The 26,161-nt window shown below is 43.7% G+C and overlaps 2 protein-coding genes across 5 annotated transcripts in view; both read left to right on the top strand.

The window, feature by feature from the left end:
- BCO2 (beta-carotene oxygenase 2) overlaps positions 1 to 12,061 on the top strand; it is a 36,954-nt gene extending 24,893 nt beyond the window's left edge. For all 3 annotated transcript variants that reach the window (XM_057432055.1, XM_057432053.1, XM_057432054.1), the window contains 11 exons: positions 359 to 563; positions 1,634 to 1,845; positions 3,312 to 3,427; positions 5,099 to 5,201; positions 6,128 to 6,256; positions 6,380 to 6,540; positions 7,092 to 7,259; positions 9,136 to 9,273; positions 10,547 to 10,729; positions 11,150 to 11,260; positions 11,383 to 12,061. In XM_057432055.1, the coding sequence (XP_057288038.1) occupies positions 359 to 563; positions 1,634 to 1,845; positions 3,312 to 3,427; positions 5,099 to 5,201; positions 6,128 to 6,256; positions 6,380 to 6,540; positions 7,092 to 7,259; positions 9,136 to 9,273; positions 10,547 to 10,729; positions 11,150 to 11,260; positions 11,383 to 11,496 (1,640 nt within the window). In that variant the 3' untranslated portion in view covers positions 11,497 to 12,061. The remainder of the gene's footprint in view (positions 1 to 358; positions 564 to 1,633; positions 1,846 to 3,311; positions 3,428 to 5,098; positions 5,202 to 6,127; positions 6,257 to 6,379; positions 6,541 to 7,091; positions 7,260 to 9,135; positions 9,274 to 10,546; positions 10,730 to 11,149; positions 11,261 to 11,382) is intronic.
- A 1,353-nt stretch (positions 12,062 to 13,414) lies between these two features.
- PTS (6-pyruvoyltetrahydropterin synthase) lies at positions 13,415 to 17,509 on the top strand. 2 transcript variants are annotated; one of them, XM_057432014.1, is made up of 6 exons: positions 13,415 to 13,537; positions 14,320 to 14,399; positions 15,460 to 15,482; positions 16,157 to 16,213; positions 16,533 to 16,603; positions 17,093 to 17,509. In XM_057432014.1, the coding sequence occupies exons 1-6, from the start codon at positions 13,464 to 13,466 to the stop codon at positions 17,214 to 17,216; spliced, it is 429 nt and encodes a 142-aa protein (XP_057287997.1). In that variant the 5' UTR covers positions 13,415 to 13,463; the 3' UTR covers positions 17,217 to 17,509. The 2 variants fall into 2 exon arrangements, with proteins under 2 accessions (XP_057287997.1, XP_057287998.1); XM_057432015.1 differs by lacking the exon at positions 13,415 to 13,537 and adding an exon at positions 13,864 to 13,892.
- The last annotated feature ends 8,652 nt before the right edge of the window (positions 17,510 to 26,161 follow it).

Raw genomic sequence — 26,161 nt, 5'->3', positions numbered from 1 at the left:
CCTCTCAGTTACTTATTGAAATAATTTCAGAATAGAAGCTTCGTTAATTAAAAGAAAAGTTCTCTTTCCTATCATTCTCATGTGTTTTATTACCTCCTCTGGACTACAGAACAGGTGTTTCTAATGGATTAATTACAGTAAAGATAAATCCACTGGATTTTCAGCTTTCTGTGGGATGCTGTGGGGTATTATGGGAACACAGCTTTAGTTTGAATATCAGCTACAGCTTGGCTGCTTGCAGCCAAGAATAGCTAAATGCTATTCTTCTAGACATCCAAACTTAAGCTCTAGCAGCTGACTGTTTATTCAAGCGAGAATCTCAGTCACCTGCATTTTGTTCTCACTGCTTGCTTTGCAGGTTTAAAGAATTTCCTGCCCAACCCATCAAAAGAGGAAATCACCTTCCACAGCCCCAAGGGTTTGCAATGCATCTCACCCTTAATGCAGACGGTAGAGGAGACCCCTCAACCCATCCCAGCGAAGATTAAAGGACATATTCCCAAATGGATAAATGGCAATCTTCTGAGGAATGGTCCTGGAAAGTTTGAGTTTGGCAAGGAGAAGTAAGTCCATGTTTGGTGAATTTGTCAAATGATTCTGGCCTGAGCTCTGCCTAAAACTAAAGGGGACCCGCTCAAATGTCTCACCACTGGTAGGAGCACATTGTAGTTTCTTTTTGAGTAAGACGAGGAAGAAATGCTTGTGTTACCATATTTTTAGAGAACAGTTGCTCCCTCATCTGGAATGTCCCAGTGAGCTCTCTGAAATAGGAGCATGGTTAACTTATTAAGGTTAGAGAAGCTGAGTCACAGAGAGGCTGTGACCTACTGAGAACGGTATAATGAGGGAACGGATCTGGGGATTAAAACATTCACACGCTTAGTCCTTTGTCATTAACAAAGTCCATCCTATGAACACTCTGAAATCTGGGACAGAATTTGTAAAATCGATTGTGCAAAATGACTTGCTTTAGAAACAAATGCCTCTCATTTTAAAAATAATGTCTTAAAATATTCCAAGAAGGCAGCTACTGCCTTTGACTCGGAATCTGCCATTCTAGCTAACTGACAAACATAGCTCTTCCTCCACTGAATCTGGTGGCAGCAACTGGCCCAAAGGTGATCTTCTCATTACAGTTGTAGAGATAAACCATAAGGTTTTCTCAGTGTCTCAGAGATACGTCATTTCAGAGGGAATACAATCCTGAAACCAGCTGAGAGCTACAGGCTCCTTCTTGTGCGCTTGGACTTCCAGTAATAATTTGTATTCCTGTTGTATAGTACAATTTCTGTTCCCTGTGCGGGAGTTTGCAAAGTTTACCAGTGGAGATTACTTCCCCCAAAAGCTTATACATAGCATTTTCAGAAGTCCCTGAGGTCACTTTCAAAAGTAATACAGGGAGCCTAAATCTCACTGAAAGTCAGAATCTAACTTCAGGTCCCACAGCTGCAATTACAAATTGTTTCACTCAATTCAAATGTTCTCCCAGATGAGGCTATGCATGTTCACGTGTTCATGGGATCTGGGCTTTGGCTTTTTACAAACAATGCTAAACCTAAAGGCAGGAGGGAACAGTATGGCAGAACAACATATTGTGCCCAACTCTTGTTCTCTTATTTATCTCTTCTTGAAGATTTAACCATTGGTTTGATGGCATGGCCCTGTTGCATCAATTCCAGTTGGAAAATGGCACAGTGACATATCGGAGCAAGTTTCTGCAGAGCAGTTCCTACCTGACTAACAGCCAGCATAACCGCATCATGGTCTCAGAATTTGGGACGCTGGCAATGCCAGACCCATGCAAGAGTGTCTTTGGGCGCTTCATGTCACGCTTTGAGATGCCACGTAAGAGGGATTCTAAGAAGTAAAAGATATTCTGAGATTTGGGGAACTTGTAGTTAGGTTTAAAGGGAGATGTAAGGAAGTCCGGTAGGCCTATTCCGAGCCCATGTTCTTTGAAGATTACCCCTTAGAACAAAACCAGCAAACCTGCAAGCTGGTGCCAGGCTTAGCTGCAATAGGCACATTCAGTTTAATGTTTTAGTGCTGCTTTGGCTCACCTCGATTCCCGAATTTGTTGCAAATTTCCAACAGAAATCATTCCACAAAGGACACCCTGTGCAGTCCTGATTATGAGCATTACAATGTGCTGTTCTACCTGAGGTACAGCTTTGCCCTTTAAACACCTTGCCTTGCTAAGCTTGTAGGGTAAGTGGGCTAATCCCTTCCTGTACTAAGATGCATGAGATTATATTAGTAGGGTAAGAGACAATATTGCACAGGAATGGAAGAAGCATTACCTATAGGATTCTATGTATGTCAGGAAAGAAACAGGCTTAAATGCAAGCAAAGTACTTTCCACTAAAAGCAGAACAGACCTGAACTTTCCAACTTGTTGCTCACATGCGTGACTATCTTCTGCTTCTTATTTTCCCTGAGGAGGTGAACCCTGTCCTGTCATGCTTCTGTTCTCTTCAGAGGTGCTCATACCTTCACTCACTAGTTCCCCAGCCTAGTTCCCCAGCTCCCCACCCCAGTAATAAATCTCTCAATAAATTTCAAAGCTATCTACATCTCCCATCTTCTTTTCCAAACTCCAGCAGGCTGTTACTGCACACCTGTGCCTATTTGGCCCTTTACACACTTGTAGGCTATGTCTGTCCTCCAGGCTTTCTGTGTAGCAACTCCAGGTTCTGTGTTGCTCCCACCAGTGTTCAACTGGGGGATTTGCTTTTTCCTCAGCTCTTCTCGGCTACCTGTCTAGTGAGTCTCAGCTCCCCTAGCTGTAGCAAGAACACCCCTAGCTGTTGTGTGTGTATAGCTCTTGAAAGGCATCTACCTGATTCAGTATTATAGAGAAAGAGAAGAGGGAAGAAGCATTCCCCGTCCAAGCCGTGTCACAGAAATAGCGTCTCTGCCTTCTCCTCACCCCAAGTTGTAGCTTGAAGTCTTGCCTCTTTTGTTTCCAATGCTGTAAATCAAACAAGGCACTCTTCATATGGCTGTCAGAAGAGAGGGCTTTGGCTAAGGAGGAAAGGGAGAGTAATAAGAGGTCTGAAACAAACGGTGTGTGGCAGTATGAAGATTATCTTGGCTTTGGTTCAGTGACTTCTTCCAGAACCAGTCCTTGTCCTTTTGTTCTGAGCTCAGTTGTGCAGACAGTTTCCTGAGTGCCTTTTGTAGATTAGTGAGGTATCAGTCACAAGGATTAGTTCATTGCAAATGGGTTTATTTGTTTAAACATGTCTAACTTGCTGTAATATGATGTATACTTAAACAGAGCTGTGTACAAACACAGGATTTTGTTTCAGAGCCAAGTGACAATGCCAGTGTGAACTACGTTGTGTATAAAGGAGACTATTATGCCACCAGTGAGAACATCTTCATGTACAAAGTGGACCCGGAAACGCTTGAAACGAAGGAAAAGGTGTGGGCAGGTGGGATAAGGGAATTAGTTTATGATACAGGAGGTATTCCTTGCTGTTTCTAGGAGCAGCAAGGTGGAAGGCAGATTCCAAAAGAAATTACCAGTGCAGCTCTGGGCCATAGCAATAAGCATCTCTTCGTGATGTGATTGAGTCCCTGAAAAATCTCTTAGCAAAAAGGCGGCTTTCGTGAGTGAAGATTCAGTCACTGCCCACTGTAGCAAGCAAGGGGGAGACAGATATAGTCTAATTTCCGTTTGGGTACAGCTGGCATTTTTACAGTGCAGTCGCTACTTGTCTGGACTTGCCTGTATCTACCAGTGTGTGAAGGATACAAGTGCATACAGGAATAAGTTCACATCACTGATCTCATCTCTCATTCTTCCTGTCTATTCCCTTTACCTCCTTCTTACACTCCCAGTTTTAAACACTCCAAAACTGCCCTTCAGAGTCTCCGCTAAGCCCTCTGTTGTGAACAGGTGGTAAAATCAATGTAAAGCCAAGTCAGAGTTCATTTTTGCCACTTTAGTTAACAAGTGAATTGAAAAGTCAGAGCAGAAGTCTTCCCATATGTTCTGTGCATCATCTCACAGGAGGGTGGCTGTATTTGAGGGAAGAATGACTTGTGAAATGCAATCATAAGCTATATGTCCCCCTGCCTGCACCCTTACAGTGAATTTGGGTATTAGGTGGGCTAGAGGAATGTGAGAAGATCTGAGGAAGGATTCTGTCATTCTTAAATCAGTTTTAACTACTGTGCCTGTATGTTATGACAGGCTATTTAATACCACAAAATACCAGGCTTAGCACACCTTCAGATCTTGAGGGAGGCATTCCAGGGGTCTTTCCCTTCATACAGGATCAGTTATGAGTCATGAAAAAACTCTGTTTATGAAGTATAGCATGCTCTATACTTGAGTTTGACAATCTGCCGTTTTATCTGTTTTGTAAACCATAATGCAGTAATGAAAAGATGTGTGAGTACTTTTAGTTTGAACGTTCAGCTCTGAGCCATCTCATTAAAATAAAATCCCATTTAAGCTGCTTCTTAGATGCATTGATTGATCTTCCTCCAACCTTTTCCTTCAGCCTTTCTTCCCAACACAGCCCCTGCATTGTCTGAGACAAAATGATACCCTAACCCAGGAACTAGGAATACGTGTTAACAGTACTCACAACTGTACCTTTGTCCTAACTTTCCCTTCTAGCTGTACACATCGAAGCTGAACTGATTTTTCTGTGAGGAGAGTAAACTCTGTCAATTAGCTATAGGTACTTTCAAAAACTGTGATTTTTTGGGGCAGTGACTGTCTCTTCATGCATATCTCTGTGGTTATCCCACGGGCTCCTAGCTGCACTGCTCATAAGGGCAACATTCCCACCGTGTCAACTCTTCTTGCCATTAGTAACCTTCATGTCTCTCAGAGAAATGGCTGGTGCTATTAGTCACATTTTACTGGTAGGACTAACACGCAGAGAAAAATTGTTAATTTTCAAGGATTTCAGGAAGATTCCAGATAAAATGAAGGCTTAAGTCCAGATCCCACACTAGAGCCATAATCATTATGCTGTTTTTCCTCAGACGTTCATGAAACTGACATTTAGAAGGGCTGTGGCTTGCTACACAGTAACAGGAAGCTTCTATACTGACTGACATTCTCTGGCATTTGCAGGTAGACTGGAGCAAATTTGTTGCAGTGAATGGGGCCACTGCTCATCCTCATTATGAGTCTGATGGCACAACATACAACATGGGAAATTCGTACGGGAAACATGGTAAGACTGGGCGTGAACAGGCCTGGCTTGTAGACAGGATGTACAGGCTGCTTCTTGCTGCTGCTTCAAAGAGCAGTTCTTGAAGAAACTTCAGTGTCTAAAGAGACCTTGAAGATGCTGTTTCTCTTTGTGCCAAAATGATGGCAAACCAGATTAGTTCTTATTTCAGAATGTCAGGCAGTCCCATAACAATGGCTTCTATCAGCAATTAGTTTGCTTCTAACTTTGGCCTGTGTATATTCAACAGGTACCCAGCTGCCCAGAGCTAGCTTTCCCTATTAGTTACATGAAAGCCTTTTCTTTTTCCACATGCCTGAGGCCTGTGCAAACAGCCACTGCTCTTTGTTGTGGTACCTCAGGCTGGTTCCAGTTCACTGAAGAGTTGCCCAATTTAGATCATTTTTCATTTGTGCTGTTTTCATTTCCTTTTGGCTTTAGCAATATCCATCTTTGCAGCACATGCTCCTTTCAGCTGGAGAGACCAAACTACAGATTAATATTCCAAATATGCCATTCTTTCCTGCCCATGTGGTCAGATTTATGAAATGAGTATAAGTAATCACCAAGGCTCAAGTATTCATTTCCTTTGATGCACAAGCTATGAACTTGGTTTTCTTCTGATCCTGTTCTTACAGGATCATCTAAATTAACATAAGGAATGCATTGCAGATAATAAAGTTAGGTGGCAGTCTATCAGGCTGAGAAGATCCTTCTACTTCCTTTCATGTTGCTTTTTTTATTTGCTAGGTAATCCTCCATAGATTGTTTTATTGACTTTACAACTGACTTTTTGTTTTCTGCTCAGTTTAGCTATGACCGTGGTTCCTAGTATCCTAGGGAAACAAAGGAACAGAGCCTGACTTTGGTTTCATGAATGTGGGCAGTCTCTCGTCTCAGTGGTGTTGAAGACCCTTCCTCCTTTCCAGGGTCTAGGTATAACATCATTCAGGTCCCTCCACAGAAGTCAAACTGCAGTGACACGTTAGAAGGAGCGAAAGTACTGTGCTCCATTGCTCCAATGGATAGGATGAAACCCTCCTACTATCACAGCTTTGGTAAGAATACTATCTATCTCAAACTTTCCAGATTTAGCCTACTGCGAGGCAGATAGGGCTGTTCTGCCCTCTGCCCCTACATTGCCTAGTGCTCAGACGATATCTCCTTCCTTCTCTTTTCAGGAATGAGTGAAAACTACATCATTTTCATTGAGCAACCCATCAAGCTGAATCTGTTACAGATTATCACTTCCAAGCTCCATGGGAAAGCAATTTCTGAAGGGATAAGCTGGGAGCCTCAGTACAATACTTGCTTCCATGTGGTGAATAAGTACACTGGGGAGGTACATGGATCTTTGTCCTCTCCAGCAGGCTATGCAGCTGTAGCTGGAATGTTAGATCCCACCAGAACAGTGCTGGGTAGCAGTCAGAGATAGCTGTATGAATCAGTCCAGAAGTTACTGTAATATAGGCTTTATATGAGTATGTGTAGTTTTATTAGAAGTGGGATTACCTCATGCATTTTCCTCTCTATTGATGCATTTCTTTGCCAGCCCTAAAAGAACAGGGAGAAATAAGCAATTTGAGGATTCCAGCTCAGGGACTGAAATGCAGTTCACAAGTACTACACAGAGTATAAAAAAGCCAGTCATGGAAATGGTGCTGTAGGGATGGAGTCATGAAAGCAAGGGGCCTATCCTGGGCTGCTTTACATTTTTGCTTTTCTTCATCTGGTTTTGCTTACTTACTGGCTTAAAGTAGCCATTCTGTAGTATCACAGACACAAGTCAAATACCAAGGAATGAGTGGGGAATGAAATGGGAGAGAAAAAAGGAAACTTTGAGGTGCTATGATCTTTCGAGAGGAAATTTAACCTCACTTATGGTCACTGTAGGTGCTGCCAGGGCAGTGGTACAGTAAGCCCTTTGCTTCTTTTCATCAAATCAATGCCTTTGAAGATCATGGCTGCGTGGTCCTTGATCTGTGCTGCCAGGATGATGGAACAACTCTGAGTACTTACAAACTTCAGAATCTGCGGAGGAGCGGAGAAGGTCTAGATCAGGTAAGATCTCTGCATTTGTGTTGTGTAAGATCTGATGGGGCCCCATGCTGGTTGAGTTACTTTTCTGAAGCAAGGGACAAGTTAGTAGAATGGAGAACACTATGTTTGGGAGACCACAGGATGAAGGATGTGAACGGGGAAAGGAAACTACAAGGAAAAACTAAAATAATGATCTATTGATCTGTTGGTATTTTTCTTTCAAGTCTCCTAGGAGATAATTTCCATGCAGCATTTTCTTGAAAAGTTTAAAACTGGTGTATGACAGAACTCCATCAGCCTGGCAGAATGTACTTGTTTTAAAATGTCATTTTTAATGATACTCATTTTCCATACCCATGTGTAATAAAATGTTTCCCCCAAGAAAGTATGCAAAATAAGTTTATGCATGACTCTTAAGTAAATTTTTGATGACTTTTCATGCAAAAGAAAGAAAACCCTGTTTAAAGGCATTGCTTCAGAAAACCTGCCTTTATTATGTCATTCACAGAAACACAATCATCACAGGAACTCTTACTTTGTTCCTCACATTCACCTCACAATAGCATGTAATCATAAATAACTTGTTTTGTCCAACTCTTCAAAAGCACCATTTAATGCCATGTAAGAGGCATTATTTTGCATAGGTCAGACAATGGAAAAGTGGGGGTGCTTTCAATTTCTTGTACTGCAGGTGTGTTTATTGGAAGCACATCATATTGTGGGTGAAGGGCAGGCATTTGAGCAACATGTTCATACAAATCTGAACTTCCTCTGTCTTTGTTCTGACCTGTTTAGAAGCAAATCAGTTCTAATCTGAAAAGTACAGTTGTGTCCCCATAGGGTCATTTTGTTCTGCTTTCCTTTACTGTGGTGAACATTAAATCAAGTATAGTTTGAGTATTTGTTTACAAACTGATTCCAGCTCTTGTTCAGCCTTCTCTGAGCACAGAAGCTATAATTTGATCTGTCTGAAAGTGCCCATATGTCCTTATGATGCATGTGTTTCCAACAACCACTTTCTTTAACTGACAAACAGCACAGCCATTAAACTGCACCCAGGACACATACACACACATCAGTACAAGTCATTTCAGAATGGAATCTTAAACTGACACTGCACTGACAGACTCAGGGCATGCCTAAACATGATTTGTCTGGTTTCCCCGACTCATGCTTAGTGCTTTTGCTTGCTGACTAACCATATGTTGTTTGGCAGAGTTCCTCAACCAGTTTAATATGGTTACACAGAACCTAAAAGGTTTGAAAATAGGGTTTCAAGATTAACACATATGTTTAAAGTGAAACTGAACTGGTGAGTTAGAGATTGAAGTAACTGAAAACCACCAGAACAGGGTCCTTGCCACCTATTTTGTTTGGAAGGCTTAATATTTGAAAGTATTATGGGTTCTAAACTTGGCTTGAAGAGTGGAATTATTCTTCTCATACAACCCACAGGATGTCTCCCACACTGAGGCTGCTAGGTTGCTCCCCCTATTAGCTCATGGTGTTGGTTGGTCAAGAAGGACTAAAGTCACACAGTCAGCGGGGCATATGTGGACAAGCTGTAAAAAGGATCAATGCAACTCTGCTCCAAATGAATAAAATATAGTGCAGCACATGTCCCTGTGCTGGATTTGGATGCTGAGTGATTTGCATACACAAGTCAGCATTAATTACTGTGAAAGCAATGCTGAACCATTTAATTGATTTTCTTTTTTGTTTTCTTCTGTAAAGTACTGGAACAAAAAAAAACCCTAATCAGCACTTGGTAAAAAACATAATAGAAGTTTTCAGGGGTGGGAGGAATGTCTAAAACTTCAGAATTGTTCTCAAAAAAAGGCACTTAGCCTGCAGTGCCACTCTGCTATTTCCATCACTGTTTCTGTCTCTGCAATAGATTTATGACTCAATATCCCGAGCTTTCCCTCGTCGTTTTGTTCTCCCACTGAATGTGAATTCAGACACACCTGTGGGGAAGAATCTGAACCCACTGTCTTATACATTAGCAAGAGCTGTGAAAGATGCAGATGGCAAGGTATGTATTAAAGACTTACATAACTGCATTTATGGCACCGGTGAGGTTGCCTGCAACAGTTACCAATCTGTACTATTATCTTCCCAGATCTTGTCCACCAAGCAAGCAAGGTTTGGTCATTACTAAGGTGGGACTTAGTGTTTTAGTACCAAGGCTACCAAATTGCTTTAAACGAGGGAGCAAAGACAGATTGTGACTTTCTAAAAATGCCCAAGAGTATCATGAGCCTTTATGATAATTAGCTAAACTTCATTGACAAAATAGTCTCTGCTTTCACCTGGGTACAGAACTGCTCTTTGCTTCCAGCCTGAACAGCCCTACAGAGTGGCATTCGGTGGTGTAGAGCATGTGTTGTCCACTATGAGTGGAGTCATCTCTGTATGTACTTTGTACATCAGACTGTTGAGTGCTGGATGTGGGATTTTTTTGAGTTAAGTGCAGTGGTTTAACCCCAGCTAGCAACTAAACACTATTCAGCTGCTTGCTCACTCCTGCCCCAGTGGGATGGGAGAGAGAATCAGAAGAATAAAAGTGAAAAAAATTGTGGGTTAAGATAAAGACAGTTTAATAGATAAAGCAAAAGCCATGCATGCAAGCAAAGCAAACCACGGAATTAATTAACTACTTCCTGCAGTATGGCAGTTGTTGAGCCATCTCCAGAAAAGCAGGGCTCATGTGTAATAGTTACTTGGGAAGGCAAAATTACATCTCTCGGAATGGTCTTTCTTCTTTCTCCAGCTTTATACACTGAGCATGATGTCATATGGTATTTTGGCCAGTTGGGATTACTTGTCCCAGCTGTGTCCCCTCCCAATTTCTTGTGCACCTCCAGCCTACTCAATTCTGGGATGGTGTGAGAAGCAGAAAAGGCCTTGACACTGTATAAGCACTGCTCGGCAGTAACGAAAACATCCATGAATTATCAACACTGTTTTCAGCACAAATCCAAACCATAGCCCCATGCTAGCTACAATGAAGAAAATTAACTCTACCCTAGCCAAAACGAGTACAGCTAGCAGTGCAGGAGTATGTAGACTTCTGCTTTTCACATCAGACTGATTCTTGAAGTTTCCAACATCTGTGATGATGAGTTGGTTCTTTGGGTGAAACAGACAAGAGAGATGGAACTGGTGCATCTACCTGCCTAAGTTCAGTGTCAGGCTCATCTTTAAACATTTCTTCTCCACAGTGGTTGTGCAGTGGGTAGGTGGGATCAGTCGGGTCTTCTGCCCCGTCAAAGCTAAACTGACAGTTGTGTAATGCATACTTCTAGGTCTGGTGCACACATGAAAATCTCCACCCTGAAGGCTTTGAAAAGGTTGGGGGCTTGGAGTTCCCCCAGATCAACTACTCTAAGTACAATGGTAGGAAGTACCGTTACTTCTATGGATGTGGTTTTGGGCATTTGGTTGGAGATTCCTTGATCAAGGTTGATGTGGAGACCAAGGATTTTAAGGTGAGGCGAAGCAAGATTATCTTTTTTCAGCAGTGGGATTCACTCCACTGAACTGACCTGGGAACAACATGGTCTGCACTAGGGTGGTGTGAAGATGGCTGTGCCAGCTAGGATGGTGGTGCTTTCTGAGCTTGTATCTTGTATCTGTGCCAGTGCAAGCTGTTAGATGAAATGAGTTATAGAAACCCTTTTCACTCCCTGTTTGCATGATGCCTGGCACAATACGCATGCTGTCACAACAATGGCATCATCACACTGTAGAATCAAAAGAATTAATTAAAAGGTGGAACTGCAGGTTTCTTGGAGGACAGAGTGTGCCTGGGCATCTTTGTGGGGAGCACGCCAACTTGCAACTCTGCTAACTGTAGTAGACAAGTATTAATGATATGAAACAAATCCATATGTTACTGCGCTTGCTAGATTTGGCAGGAGGATGGATCATACCCATCAGAGCCTGTGTTTGTGCCAGTGCCTAATGCCACAGCAGAAGACAGTGGAGTCATCTTGTCTGTTGTGGTCTGCCCAGCTGAGGTAATTTTACTGCTACTAGTTTGTCAAAGTCACATAGTTAGGTTTACTTTCTATACCACAAAACTGACACTGGAATGAAGTTCAGCCTGGCTATTCATTCTGGCTTTCTTTTCACCCTGCAGAACCATAGTGCTTTCCTGCTTGTCTTGGATGCAGAAACCTTTAGAGAATTGGGGCGAGCAGAAGTTGCAGTGCCAATGCCTTATGGATTCCATGGTGTCTTTACTTCTCACTGACTGAAGACCTTGTCATCTCCTCTAACTCAGGACCACATCAGATTCAGAAAGAAACCACTGCTTTCTTTTATCTCCTACCTTTGCATTATACGCTGGATGAAGTAACTGCTTTTTCTTTATTATAACCTCTGAGTTACTGCTATGTTCCTAACAGTAAACAGCAGAGGGTCAGAGGAAGGCAGAAGCCTCTTCACTCAAACAGCCCACTGCTTTTTCTTGATAGACCAGTTAGCAGCAGTTTGCAAAAGCTGCCATGCATAAGGCTTGCAATGCAGAAAATGGAAACTAAGATGATCATGCCTTCCCTTGGTAGCAATGTGCTCTGAAGGGAAGAGAATATTGGTGCTTAGGGCTGTGACTTTGGCTGAAATGTGTAAAGCAGAAGAGAGGAGTAAAACCAACTAGTAACAGGTAGGCCAAATGAAGGCATGCAGTTTCACCCCGTTGCATAAAGACTGCCTTCCGTGAACTCCAGAAGGCAAGTGCAAATGCTCACAGAAGCTGTACTTGTAGTGCTTTTCACTGTACACTGATGGTGCCCTCAAATAAAAACTTGTGAAGTTTCTTCCTTCTTTTCCCTGCCCTCAACAGACCCATGGCCAACTTTGTGCTGTGCCACAAGAGGCAACAGCTGCAACCATGACACAAATTTTATGTTATATGGTCTTGTGGATATGCACAACACATCTTCACCATGCCCCTGCTTAAACAGCATATACCTGGATACAGCTCTGGTGGCTAACATTTGCTGCCCTTCTCCTAATTCAACCAGTGTGAAACACGTAGAACTCCATCGTGGCTTTGATATCCCTTTGCTCTTAAGCACAGCAGATCAAACTCAAACACACTCTCATAAGCTTGCTTCCCCGTCCAGGCTCCTATATTTGAACTCCGAAGTGTAGGTGGATAGGTGTGTTGAAGGAAGCCCTCTATAGCACTTCACTTCTGATATTCTGGAGGCCAGCCCGGACAGAACTGAATCAAATCAGAGCTGAGTCGCTCTACCCAAACGACCCAGGTTTGTCTCCCCTCTGACCCTTCTCCACCTTCCTTACAGGCCTTGGGGAAAAAACAAGGGAGAGAAACCAGGGTCGTACACCAGGCTGCGGCACTGTGAGCAGACTGTCTCCCGTCAAAGCTGATCTCACAAAGCCACTAGATGGCAAACGCCTCCCGTTGCTGGCTCTCCAGCCCTGCCAGCCGACTGCTTTCCTGCAATAGCATGTAATCCTAGCCCCTGGCTGCGCTGCGCACACGTTGTACTCCGCTACCTTAAGAGCTGTTTTTCCTCCTGTTCTTGTTATACACTGATCCTGCCCCGAGGCTTGGAGCTTTACTATGAAAAACGGACTGGAAAATGCAATGCATGTTCTTCGGCTTCACGTTTCTTCTTTCAGAGGCGATCCTTCCCTCCCCTGGAAGCCCACTTAGAAATGTTTTAAACAGCCCCGTCTTGTCCTCTTACTGATTCCCATAATTTCGATTGCTGTTCGCAGAGCGCTTCCAGTTTTCTGCATCACTCAGTGATTTAGTGAAAAGTGAGCTAGTAAACAGCTGGTGTAGGAAAGCATTTGCTACAGCGAATGACACCGATGGTCCTTCCGTTGGCGCTGTTGTCATACTCCCGCATTTGCGGGGTTGACACCGGGGCTCTTTACAGCCTTTTTTACTTTCTTCCCGTATCACTGGCTCATACACGATCGCAGGCTGTGTGCAAGGAGACACTAGCTGCGGACAAGGACAAGCAGCCCAGCCGCGGCCCCGAACAATGTAAACATCAGGGGAAGGGCGAGAGCCGCCTCCTGCCCCCCCCCCCCGGCGATGGGGAAGCGCAAACAGGGCATTCGCCGACGTTTCGGCGAGCACCTCCCGCGGGCGGTGCTGCCGAGGCCCGGCCCCGGTACGCGCTGGGGCCCGGATGGAGCCGCCTGCGCCAGCGCGCACGCAGCGCTCTCCGCGGTCCAGCCATGGCGCCGCCCGCAGCGCGGCTGGCGCGGATCTCCCGCGCCGTCACCTTCAGCGCTTGCCACCGGCTGCACAGGTGAGCGGCCCCGGGACGCGGAAACACCCGCGGGGCGGCAGCGGTTCCCCCCCTTCCCGACCGGCCTCGGCGGAAAGGCACAAAGGTCTCGCCGAGCTGCGCGCGCGTGTGTGTATGTGCGTGCTGTTGCCCCGTGCTTCCCGGTTCTGCTCCGTGCAGCCTGTACTAGTCAGTCCGGGCTTCAGACATCGGTGCTGCTAAACTGGGTTTAACGTGAGCTGAAGTTTTGTTTCTGAATGGGGCAAATTACGCTTGCGGTTTGTGTACAACTCACTGTGCCCCTCATCTGTCAGCTTTTCCTCAGAACTTAAATATCCCTAAAGAGTGCCCTGACGTGAAGTATGCCTGGGAATAGGTACTTGAATTCCTGCAAAAGAAAGACTTGGAAGTCATCTTCTGCACTTCTTGGAGAAGTTCCTCAAGCTTTGTCAATTAATAATAAGCATTGTTTGCTCCAGGTGCTTCGTCCTAGGAGCCCAAGTGATTTTGCCATATTCATGTGTGAATAGCTGTTAGAGTTTATACAGCAGCACCGTTAGGCAGTTGTTACGACACTTGCACGTATAAATACAAAACTACATCAAAAGAAGCTCCATTCTCAGCAACATCTTTTGCCAGCCAAATGCTTCTCGGGTTCTGTTTGTGCCTTCTAAGTAGAAAAGAGGTAGTGGGTTAAATCTGGGAGAGTGAACAGACAGAAGAGCTAAAAAGCAATCACAGCTGAAGTGAAGCCAGGATCATTTCTGATGCATCTTGAAATGCCATGTCTGTATTTCTCACAGTAAATCACTGAGTAATGAGGAAAATCGGAAGCTGTTTGGGAAATGCAACAATCCAAATGGCCATGGACACAACTATAAAGGTAATTACACGTGTAGTCATGGACAGAGGCTGCTCGTGCAGGCTGAGTTGAATGCGGAATAACCCATGGAAGAAATGGGCCAGTGATGTGTCTCAGCAGTCTGGTATGGCTTTTAGTGGCTGATTTGGGTTTTATTTTTTTATAATTAGAAGGAATCTTCAGCGGAGGGAGGTTGAACCAAGGCATGGATTTGTAAGCTATTAAGTTAAATAGATAATAAATAGCTCAAAATCATAGAATCACAGAATAGTTTGGGTTGGAAGGGACCTTAAATATCACCTAGTTCCACCACCCCTGCCACCACATCTTCCACTAACCAGGTTACTCAAAGCTCTACCCAACCTGGCCTTGAAACTCCTTTCAGTCGTGAAATCTACTTATTTATAATCTGTAAAATCACTGAGTTTTGAATGAAGATTTTTCTAAGCAAAAGACATATGATTTACACAGCCCATGAACTTCATTTGAATGTTGTTTTCACAAGTTCTTTTACCATCTATGTGCAACCTGTGCACATAGAACCACATCTCTCCAGTTATTAGGCTGGCTCCTTGTTAGCGCTATAAAACCTCTGCTACAGAGCTGCTAGTTTTGTCAGGGAGAACAAGTTGACAAATTGCTGGACTGCACATTTGGCCCTCTTAAAGCTGGTGTTTGTATGGGTTGTATATCTGCATTGTCCAGAAGACTTTGCTGATCTGAAGACTCTGATCTTGAGTGTGCTGGGCAGAGGCTGTCATAGGGAGTAGGTACTTTGGAAGTCACGTAGCCTTATCTCTGCCTGCAGTGAGCACTTTGGGGATAGTGGTGTGTCTCTGGGCATTAGACCTTGGTGAACGACTTTTTCGATGAGCTGGGTGACTCTGAGTCATTATTCTTTATGGAGTGGATAACCATGTTGTAAAAACAGTCCCACTTTTAAATGCTGGGAAGCAATGCACCAGTCCTTGTGGATATGTGATGAATGGGTTTTCTGTCCCTATCCGTAGTGTATTTGTTGTTAGTGTCGTGGTCTCATGGTGTCACCGTGACCCGATACTTTCTTTTTTCTTTTTTCCAGTTATAGTCACTGTGCGTGGAGAGGTAAGTGTGATGAGCATTTCTTTTTTCCAGTCCTTAGGGTGGCAGGACAGATGGGTCCCCATCTTCCACAGTACTGAAGTTCTAGCTCAATTAGTAGAGTTCCTAGGTCGTTTCTCACCCCTCATCCCGAATTGTTCTGTGTATTCTGCAGTGTTATTTTGATATTACTTTGGTGTATGTTTTCCAAACAACTTTATGAGGATTTCCAGTTCCTAGGAACTGAAACTAAACTGAACTGAAACTAAAATTTTAAAACCTCTTCCTTCTGCATTTCCCACATATGCTGTAAATTGCACAGCTGATTTTGGCCCTCGAGCTGTGCCTTCTCCAGATGGGAGGATGTCCTGAACTCAGGCTCGTCTCATTTGTCCCTGCATGTTCAACACAGAAGTTTAATGCCAGTTTTTCTGGTTATGCTCAAGCTGGAGCATTGCTTGAAGATTATTTCAGTGAGTTTTTCTTCCCTGGTGTCAGCTTTTAAGAGAGAGTAGAACCACTGGAGGTTTTTTATAGGCTGTATGTACTTTGGGAATATCACAGGAGTGGAACTGGAACTCTGTGAAGGTGGAAAGAGGTGCGCACAGATACTCTGATTTGTACAGGCTCATGGCAGCATTGGTAATAAGGACGTAGGTGTACCTAGGCTGTTAATCTCCTTTTTGTTTTCCCTGCAGATTGACCCAGTCTCAGGAATGGTTATAAACCTGACAGACCTGAAAAAATATATGCAGGTAATGGCACTATTTTCCTACACATCCCTTGGGAGGTTTGGTTAGAGCTTAGCAATTTGTGTAGTACCAGGGTGGAGACATGGTGAGTTGATGATGGTAGGAAATAAAGAAGAAATCAAGGAATGATTTAAGACTAAAGTGCTTTAACTCTGTGGTATGAGGCATATAATGTCTCCAGTTGGGAAGTTAACAGGTAGGTGTGGGGCTCTTACTGTTTTTTTGCATACTGTTGCCTTGCTGTAGTTCCATGTGCATGGTAACTTAAACCTCAAGTCCACTGATAAACTGTGACAAGACTGTCACTGTTTTCTTTCTGTAGGTTGCGATCATGGAACCCCTTGACCACAAAAACCTGGATAAGGATGTGCCATATTTTGCCGAGGTTGTGAGGTGGGTGATGGGGACTTTGCTTACAAGGAACAGTCTTCAAGGCTTAGTCCTACATCTGAAAGAGCAGCCTTGATACCTGTGTGTGTTGCGCACTTGTTACACAGGCCTGTGCATCTCAGGTGCTGGGTGCCCTGCCTGCCTTCGAGCCCTGCTGCTATGCCTTTACTGTGCTGGGCTGGGTGAAGGCCTGCATACATACCAAGATAGGCACCACTTGCTTCTGCCTAGGGAGCCTTTTACAATCTAGCACTCATCACATTAGACTGTCTGTGGACACCTTGGGAAACAGATATGACCTGTTAATTAGACCTCCTTTCATCCATGTTTGCTGTCAATGGTTCTAGCCCCACTTAAGTTCAAGGTGCCATCATGTAAAAGGTGCCTGCATGGCTCCCTGTGGCCGTTAGCATCCTCCCTGTTCCGTTCTGGGTACAGCCTCCTCAAATACCTTTGCTGTCAGTTCTGAATCTGCTCATATTTTGTTTTTAGCACCACAGAGAACCTTGCTGTGTTCATCTGGGAAAACCTCAAGAAGCTCCTGCCTGTGGGAACTCTTTATAAAGTCAAAGTATATGAAACAGACCAGAACATTGTTGTTTATAAAGGAGAATAAATAATGTGAGAGGAGTGATCTGAAGTTCAGTTGATCAGGAACTCTGCTGCACAATGGATTACTTCAGCCCTGCTCGCTATATTTCCTACACCTGGACAATGATTACATATTACCTAAGGACAAATACAGATGTTTCACAAGAATTCTTGCAGCAACCCTAACGATTTGGGTTCTTGGTATTGATAATGTCTGTTTATCTCAAGACATTACTGTTTTGCAAATCCAAATGACCAAGCTAATAGAAAATTTGCAGTTGTGCCATGTTAAATAAAGCTGATGAGTCATCCCTGCTATAGGACACTTTTCATTCTGCATCTGATCATGGACAGCTGAAATAGTATGGGATACCTTGAGTCCATATCCACTGAAGACCCCTGAAAGCTTGTTGGCACAAGCAGCCAGATCAAGCATGTTTTTCTTAGGGAGGTTTTTATAAATTCTGTAGGAACGGGATCAGATGTTCTCCTTTAATCTCTCTGAAGAAAGCACTCAGCTCATACTCCTCCTGCAATGATCTACAGTTAGTTGGTATTTTCATTATCAGAATCCCATGTTGGGAAGGTCTAACCGGAAGAAGCACTTGGTACCAGTCATCATGGCTGCAGGTTCCTGCTGTCACTTCTAGTCAGAAGATGCAACACTGTTCAGCATAGGTTGTTACAAAAGGACGAGGCTGAGCAATGAGTTTAAATGGACATTAGCCGAATTATTCTGAAGGTTACTGAATTGTAGATATACTCTGAAAACTAAGTGCTGGAAGAGGAATGCATGTTAAAACCAGTTAGGGAACAATTACTGTAGAATTCTTATGGTTAAAAGCCGTAGGATCAATGTGTCTCTCTAGAGGTGGAAATAATAGTACTTCCACTCTGTGGAGTAGTTATAGTGGAGTGTGTGGTTCTGTTTATCACATGAGCAACATCCTGAAGAGTAATTAGGTACGGCCATGAAGAATAACTTCATGCATATAGCTTAAAAAGTGATTTCCAGGGTATTAATTCTCATGCTTTACAAGGAAATTATTCATCTGAATAATGGTAGCAAACAGCACCATTTAGAAAGGCTTAATGAAGCTTGCCTAATAGTTGACCTTGGCTGCACTCTGCTAGAGGCTGAGGATAAAGTAGCCTTGTGTAGCTACCAGTTGTGCTAGAAAGTAGTTTGTACAGTTCCAAAAAATACTTTTGACTGCTTTCTTTTAAACTGTGACAGCTTTATGTGAGGACAGTTCTGTGCTGTCTCTTGCTGTGATCCATCTTTGCTCAAACTTCCTGGATGAGCTTCTAAAGTGGAATGGTAAGACAAGGGTGGAGAAGAGGGATATTCCATCCTCCCTGCTTTGCAGAGCAAAATCTTTGTCATGGGACCCCCAGCGTTGTTGTGGGTTTGGTTGTTTTGGTTTTTTTTTTCTCCTCTCTCAGTGGCATTGCTTTGGTGAATTGTTGGCTGAAGGCTCATTCCGGTGTCACTCAAGTAGAGAGTGCTCTGTGTATCAGAAGAAGGCAACACTTGGCAGACCGTTGGACCTTCTTCCTTTTTCTTTTCCCCATATAGGAACTAGTCAGGTGTTTTCAGTGTGGGCTCTAGCCAGGGAGGTTTTGCAGCTTTCCTGAACGCTCCTGCTGGTCTGTAGTTCACCAGTGTGCTATGTCATTATGGTTTGCTAAAACCACTTAAGTCATGCTGGATGATAGCTGCCTCTGATAATGATTCACAAAGCATTTGGCGTCTTCAGTGAGTCATGGAGACTTAAGATGTATCATTTCATCTATTTATCAGAAGGGTAATTTAGCTGTTGACATTGTTAACAAAACCAAAACCACAAGCAAACAAATGGTTATATGGATAGAGAACAGCCCATTACTATTATTGGATAGAAGTCAGATGCTAGGCCAAGAAAAACTAGCCCAATTCCTGTTCTTTTACTGCAGTGCAACATAGCCTTGATAAAGTCCCACAATAGCTCGAGTTTTTATACTTATTGCAGTGTTGCATGATGGAGATCTACTCATATCCTTTATTCTGATCTTTCCAGTTTAAATGGCAGCAGATCTGGAGAGATGGAAATAAACTGGTTGATTTGTTAGTGCCTTGTGTGAAGGGGGTCAGCAGTATCAGAGCTGGGATTGTAATTGCCTAGGTCACAGGAAATTACAGTGAATTCTGTCCTTTATCCTGCTTAGAGGGGCCTTGATATTTGCAGCCCTCTGTGAGCTCCATGTACAGAAGTCTCTGTAGGAATCAGCCTCCAAATTCACAGGTTAGGGAAGGAGAGTTATATAAGGAGAGGATTAGCTAACATAATTAAACATTAAGCATCTCTCTGCTATAACTTAGTTACTGAGTGATTAAATTGTTTGAAAGAGAACTATTTGGGTGACGGTAGGGTCTGATACAGCAATTCAAATGTCAAAGCTGATCCCAGGAAAGCTACTGTAGGACCAAGACTCCCAGCTTTCATGCACGTAAATGTAAATAGCAGTATAATGAGAGCATGATCAGAAATATGCTGAGCTGTGGTTAGGGACTGAAGAGGAAGACCCAGTTCTGCCTTCATGTCACACGGAAAGATGAATCAGCAGGTTATATAGAAGAGGAATAGTGCCATGGCAGAAACTGAGTGGGGGAATTGCCAGCTAGAAGGAAAGTTTGAGGCTGCCCAGTTTCAAAGGAAGGCTGTTCAGCAAGAGCTGGTTTTTATTAATTGCTTCTAGGGAATGGTTTTTTATTCTGCCTTACTGCAAGGATGAGAAGTCTTACTCTCTTTTCTGTAATTGAAAGACAGTGACCACAGGAGGACCGTGGCTTCAGCCAAGGGCTGTGCAGTGTGGGGAGAGGGAATTGATCGTTTTCCCATGATGTCTGAAATTATGAAACAGCACAGAGCAAAAGGGGGCACCATTATGAAAGGATCAAAGCAAAAAACAGCAGCTAGGAATGATCTGAGTCCTGTCACTCACTTTGAAGTGCCACTCCCTGGGCTATTATTTATAGTTCATTGTCAGCCCAACAATAACAAGTTAATAAATAATCCAGGCATCACTTCTGATAAAGGATTATGCGTGGGACACGGAGTCCGTACCAGGAGCTTTTCCTCCAAGTTCAGACATCTTGGAGCATTGTGCACTTCCTGAATTGAAGTTTCCTCTGTAACACGGTTTATTTGTATGTGCGCAGTGCCTGGAAGGCAATGAAGGCTGCGGGTGCGTTCATAGGACTTCTGCCTGCTTTGGTGCCCAAGACTAGCAGTGCCTTGGGAGGGAGTGAGAGGTTCAATGAAGCAACATCTCAGTTCTGCAAAAATGTTGGTAAGGTCACTGTGAACAGAGCTGCTGACTTGCCAAGAGACAGGGCCCATCCCTGTCTCTGCCCCAGAGTAAACTCAATGAGGCCAGAGCTTGAGGAAAAGCAGGTGTGATCATAACTGCATATATACAAGGGGAGTTGTTTTATGGCAAAGCCATGGTTTGGGCTTTCTCAGATGCTTGCGTGCTTGGCCCACACCAGTGTTTTTTTATTGGTGTGGGTGTGGGTGTCCGTAAGTCCAATAGAGTCATTAAGATGGGAGGGAGAGCAAACTTTTGCTTGTAGCAGGGGTAGGATTTGTTAATTCAGACACTGGGGAAGTACTGGTTTGGAAAAACCAATGGTTGCTCTAAAAGTTATGTAGAAATATCTGTGGACATGGCAAAGGGCTAAACAAGACAAGGCACCCCTGAGCCAAATGTTTCTGCTTCAGGTGGGTAGGTGTTGCCTGACTATCTCCTGTTATCCCTATCTCACCCCAGTAGGCTGCTGAGAGAGTGAACATTGCCATATTTCCACCAGAAAGGGATGGGTGCAGCCCACAAGAGACCCAGGGTTAAGCCTACATCTTCTGCAGCAGTGGGATTTTGGAATGATGTAAATTAAGAAAGTAATGCTTGATCCTGATTGTTGGGTTACTCCAGAATGAGTGATGCCCTTCCTCCTGTGATAGGTAGGGTAACCTGTATTAATGAAAAGTGAAATCTGCGGTCCACGAAGTTGAGTTTGTTCTACTGATTTTTTTGAGGCAGGGTGCATCACCCAGGTTAGCACCTACATTTAATAGCTTTTAAAGCTGTTAAAAGTTCAGGAACTACAGGAAGTCAGTGGAAGGGTGGGAAAAATTTTAATGGAGCTTTATCCATTTGTGGTAATCCATTTGCTGTAATCACTCTGTTAATTATTAATCAATGTTTTAAAGCTTAGTACTTCCAGTAGCAGATTGGGCTTCAGGGCTCATCTGGTATACCCTCAGAGCCACTTCTCTGGCTCTGTAGACAGTGACGTCCCTGTCAGATGCCATGTCATGACTTTTGTACCAGAGAAATTAGACAAGTATATAAAAGGAAGTGCTAGTATTTGCTACAGAATAGTGTAAAAGTTAATGAGAACGGCACTGATGAGTTGTATCAGTGGGACAAAGCCATCAGGAGTTCACCTCTGGAGGTAAACTGCATTGCTCTGAATGCCCTGTGCCTGTAGATAATACAGTAAATGGGAGTTGCCACAAGGATATTTAAAAGGAATTTCATATCTGTTATCCTAGGCTAGAGCTGTAATTTTATGAGATGGGGATATCAACAGTGAGATTAAAATTGTACAGTAGTTTACAGAACTAATTAGAATTTTATTGTGTGTTGTGCACTGCAGTATCAGAAGATAAAACACATTCAGATCCCTGCTAATTACCCTGCCTGTGGAACAGATGTCAGTTAGAATAGCTGGACCCTAAAAATGTATTCCTATTAAATTCTGCAGAAGCATTCCATTAGCGCATCACTTCAGGTACAGGCGTCAGACCAAGGCATCCGTTGCCTCCATGGAGGTCTGAGTACAGGCCTTGTCCCAGCAGCTGCTCTGGCATCTGCAAAGTGCTGAGAAAATGGGGCAGTGCTGAAGAAAGGATCAGATTCCCAACCAAGGCAGGAGAAAGCAGGTCTTGCAGTGATTGTATTTAGTATTTCCAAGTAATTTCTGATAAGCATGAAAGATAACACAGTTTTGAGTCCTTTCTCCTTCTTCCCTTTGAATTGTATGTGTGGGAGGGGGATGCGTTTCCCAGTATGAAGAAATGCATGGGCAAATTGTCTTTGGGGGAGGATTCTGAATGCAAACCCCACAGGCTTGTTTGTACGATGAGTTGGTCTTTGTCATCCCTGCTGGGTACATATGCTTAATCTGGGCCCAGAGAGTCTGCATGTGGTCATAAAGCAGGAGCTTTCATTTTAAAGCTTCCTGTTATTCCCATAAGCTTTAAAAGACAGATAATTTATTGGCCTGGAGCTGGGACCAGGAGAGGTCTTGGCAAGGCCACCACCCATAAGGGCTAATTGTAGTACACCACAAACTCTGGACTAGTAAGGCCGGTTAAGGCCAGTTCTCTGATCCATGACCATTGAAGGACTGTTACGATCTGGGGCTCAGTCTTCTGAAGAGGAAACAGCAAGAGGATTAGTGGGGCAGGGCTTGCCTTTCTAACTCTGCCTTCCAAAAGATCCTTCTGGCTCACCCCATAAAGGCTTGCAGTTACAGGGGTCACCTATATTTGTGTCTTTATGTGCTCATCTGTGGGGTCAAAGCCAATTACTTCACATTATTGAGGATCATTTCATCCCCACCACCACATCACAATGAAGCCAGGAAGTAATGTTATATACAAGAGCCAACTTTCATTCCTTTATTTAGATTAGTTTAAGAAAAAATTACTTTCCAGAAGTTTGAAATTTTCTAAATAAACGTCATCCATATAAAAATACAAACAATAGTAATAACAATAAAAGCAAGACATTCAGTGGCCCGTACAATCTTGCCCTACAGCAAAATCAGTTGTTGATCAAAAAATGAGGATAAAAAATACCCACTCTGCCATTCCAGAAAGCCAGAGGAAAACCAGAGAAACCTGATAAGGCATCCACTGAAACAACAAAATTTAGGGGATGCTGAATCAATAATAATAATGCGGAGCATAAATTCCCAAGGCCTGGGCCTTTATGGGGGATACCCTGCCAGCAGGATCTCCAGTTTGTCGCTGCCGAGATTGTCCAAGTGGAGGGCACACTTACTTTCTCTGTGCTTGCACTGGAGGTTTTGAACTGGCTGAGTCATGTGAATCCTAATTCCGTAATTTCCCTTCCCAAGATCAATTCTGCTTCCAGCAGTTTTGGTGAATATACTGGGGGGGGGGGGGGGGGGGGGGGCTGTGTCATTGAGGCACGTACATGCACACACACCCATGCTGTGAGAGCAGGTCCCACACAGTGAAAAGCAGACCTCTCCTTGAGCTTCTCAGCAGACTCTGGTACCTTGATGAGGGCCTTTACCCTCTTCAATCATTTTTGTACCTTTTGTATGCTTCACAGAACCCCAGGTGATGAGGAAGGAATTGATTCTGGTATAGTTCCGTTGTTAGACAGGGTCTGCTCTTGACCATGCTATGCTTTTCTAGCTGAAAAGCTGTAACAGAGTGATCTCTGACTTGCTATGAAGCATTTCATGTTGTTGAGATTGCTGGCCCTGGGTGAGGGGATTAGAGGACGATCAGCTCTCTGGCCAAATAGACCTTTATAATTTAATGTAGAAGTGCAGTTATCATCCTAATACACAGAAGTGAATAGTTTTCCTGAGTAGATCAGCTGCCTGCCCTCCCATGTGTACCACAAGCAAGGAGGAAAGGTGTACCACAGTTGGGTCATCTTCTCTTCCCGACTCCTAGGAGAGCAGTTTGCTTGTGACAAGGAGCAGTGGCAACTGGATGACAGCTATGAAGAAGGAGCTGCTCTGAACCATGGAGACAGAGTTGATGGTGGAGTTGGTGAGTGGTTGTGCTGTGGTTGTTTCTGATTCTGAAATGGAAGGAAAGCCCCAGGGCTGATTAGAAGTACAGAGGACCAGCTGAGCTACAGATCTACTCCAAGAGGCTGCACGTAACTGATTTGACATCAACTGATTTCTTAGAAATGAGGGGGTCAATGGTGGGGTGTCAAACTATATCCACTGACATCAATGGACCATCAGCAGCATAGGCTCAATGCTCCTGGTGGTAGGGGATTCTCTGGATTATCAGAAACATTATCTGTGATGGCAAAGTCACGATTTCCACTTTGTATCTGCATGACAGAGTGAGTAGGGGGATGAAGCCTCTGCCAATACCTGCAGAAAGCCTGTCCTCTCATTTGTAGCTCTTTAATGTCCCATAAAGCAAAAAGGAAACTTGAAAAGGTTTTCAGTCCAACATTATAACCTGAAAATCTCTAAGTAGCTCTGTCACTCTAGTGTCTTTGCCTTTTCCTGACTGTTGGAAACATGAGCTATTCTTCAGCTGGTGGTACACTGAGTTCAACTTTCCCCTTTCCCAAAACACCCGAGTACAAGTGAAGCCCTTGCTGGGTGTGTCATTCACCCTGCTGTTTGAATTGCCCAGCTGAAGTTTATTTACCTCTGTTCAGTGTCACAGTCCTGAACTTGACAGATTTATCAGTGAAGACTATATATGCCCTGTGGAAGAAAGGAAGGAAGAAAAAATACATTCAAAGAAGAGCAGCTGACTGTCTCGTGTAGCCTCATTAATGTAGACATTAAAAGCAGAGGAAGAGACAGGAAGTACGAAGTCATCTTGAGTCACTTCTGTTTCCCTCCAACTATATTGCACTTTTTTATTTAACATCTGAAACAGCTTCCTCATTACACTTTGCCTGCTTTACTGCCCTTCTGCGGATGGGATGGGAATGCCTTGTAAAAGGGTGGCAATTTACTGTGACCATCTGCTCCTTCTAATTAGAACCACTATTGTTGTGAACTGTTGCGTTCTTCCTTCCTGCAGATAAGGCCAATCAGGCTAATGGCTATGGTTTTCTTTGACAAATATTTCCCACTGATGCAACTCCATTAGTGTTAATGGAAGCAAGAGGGGTGTTCAATCAACTCATATCCATAGGACTAATTTACATCCCTACTAATATGAGCCGGTCTTTAACTATGAGACCGTCTCTGGGGTGACCTCTAGACAGGGCTTTTCAGAAAACGTTTCCTTGGTATTTTCAAGGAAAAATCTGGAGAAGGCTCAAGAGGTTTCTCTCAGCCCCTGCTCTAGAGGTGGGCTCTTGATTCTGGGTATTGCCAAGAGCTTATGCAGACAAGTACTGTCCTAACTGAATACTTAAAGGTGGAGTACAGTCTTACCTTATTTCCACAGAAGAAATGTTACTGTCTGGAGATGTCCAGTTTGCAGTTTTCGCAGTGGCATTTAATACCGCCATCTCAATGGAACTGCAGTTGTCCATGTCTGCCGCATTCCATGCTCCCACAGAGTGATTTTGGGGGGAGAAGGCTTGCAGTAAATACTCTTTTACATTGTTGCTGTCAGTGAGGTTTGTGTTGTCACTAATCGTAACTGGAAACAGAGCAAGTTAGACTAAGTTGTCTGCTCTGAAAGACAGCCATCTTCAGACTTCATGCCTTCAGGGTTTTCAGCCAAGGAAGTATTTGCTTGCACAGTGCTCACTATGTAACCCGAGTGCACCAGAAGCATACAAAGAGAAGGTGATGTGCTATAGTCTTCCCTGAATGACAGGAACCCCTTATCTGCCCTTTCCCCACTTAGGAAATAGACTAGGTGGAACTCCTCAGTCACCAGATTCAGCCCCTGCTGTTGAGGGTACTGTATATGTAAATGAAACCAGCGCTCCTTGTGAGTAAATCTCTTCTGGATCCCATACAAATGGCAGGGATGGAAAAGCTAAGGGGGACAAGATTTTGGGCTGTCAGTTCCTCCCGTCACCCCATAGCTATGAGTGTGCCAGACCCCACCCTTTCTTTGCCACATCTCTGCTCGGGGTTGCTGTTTCACAGCTGTGATTGCTGTGTATCATGCTTTTGTTGCAAGCAGAAGTTGGACAACAAGCAGATGAAGCCAAGGGGAC

The sequence above is a fragment of the Pezoporus wallicus genome, unplaced genomic scaffold, assembly GCF_028554395.1.
Source record: "Pezoporus wallicus isolate ANWC-B61680 ecotype Strahan unplaced genomic scaffold, APGP_CSIRO_Pwel_v1 scaffold_8769, whole genome shotgun sequence".
In the NCBI taxonomy this organism is placed as follows: domain Eukaryota; kingdom Metazoa; phylum Chordata; class Aves; order Psittaciformes; family Psittacidae; genus Pezoporus; species Pezoporus wallicus.
Note: the sequence above shows the minus strand (reverse complement) of the source record. Positions and strands in the feature narration are given on the sequence as shown.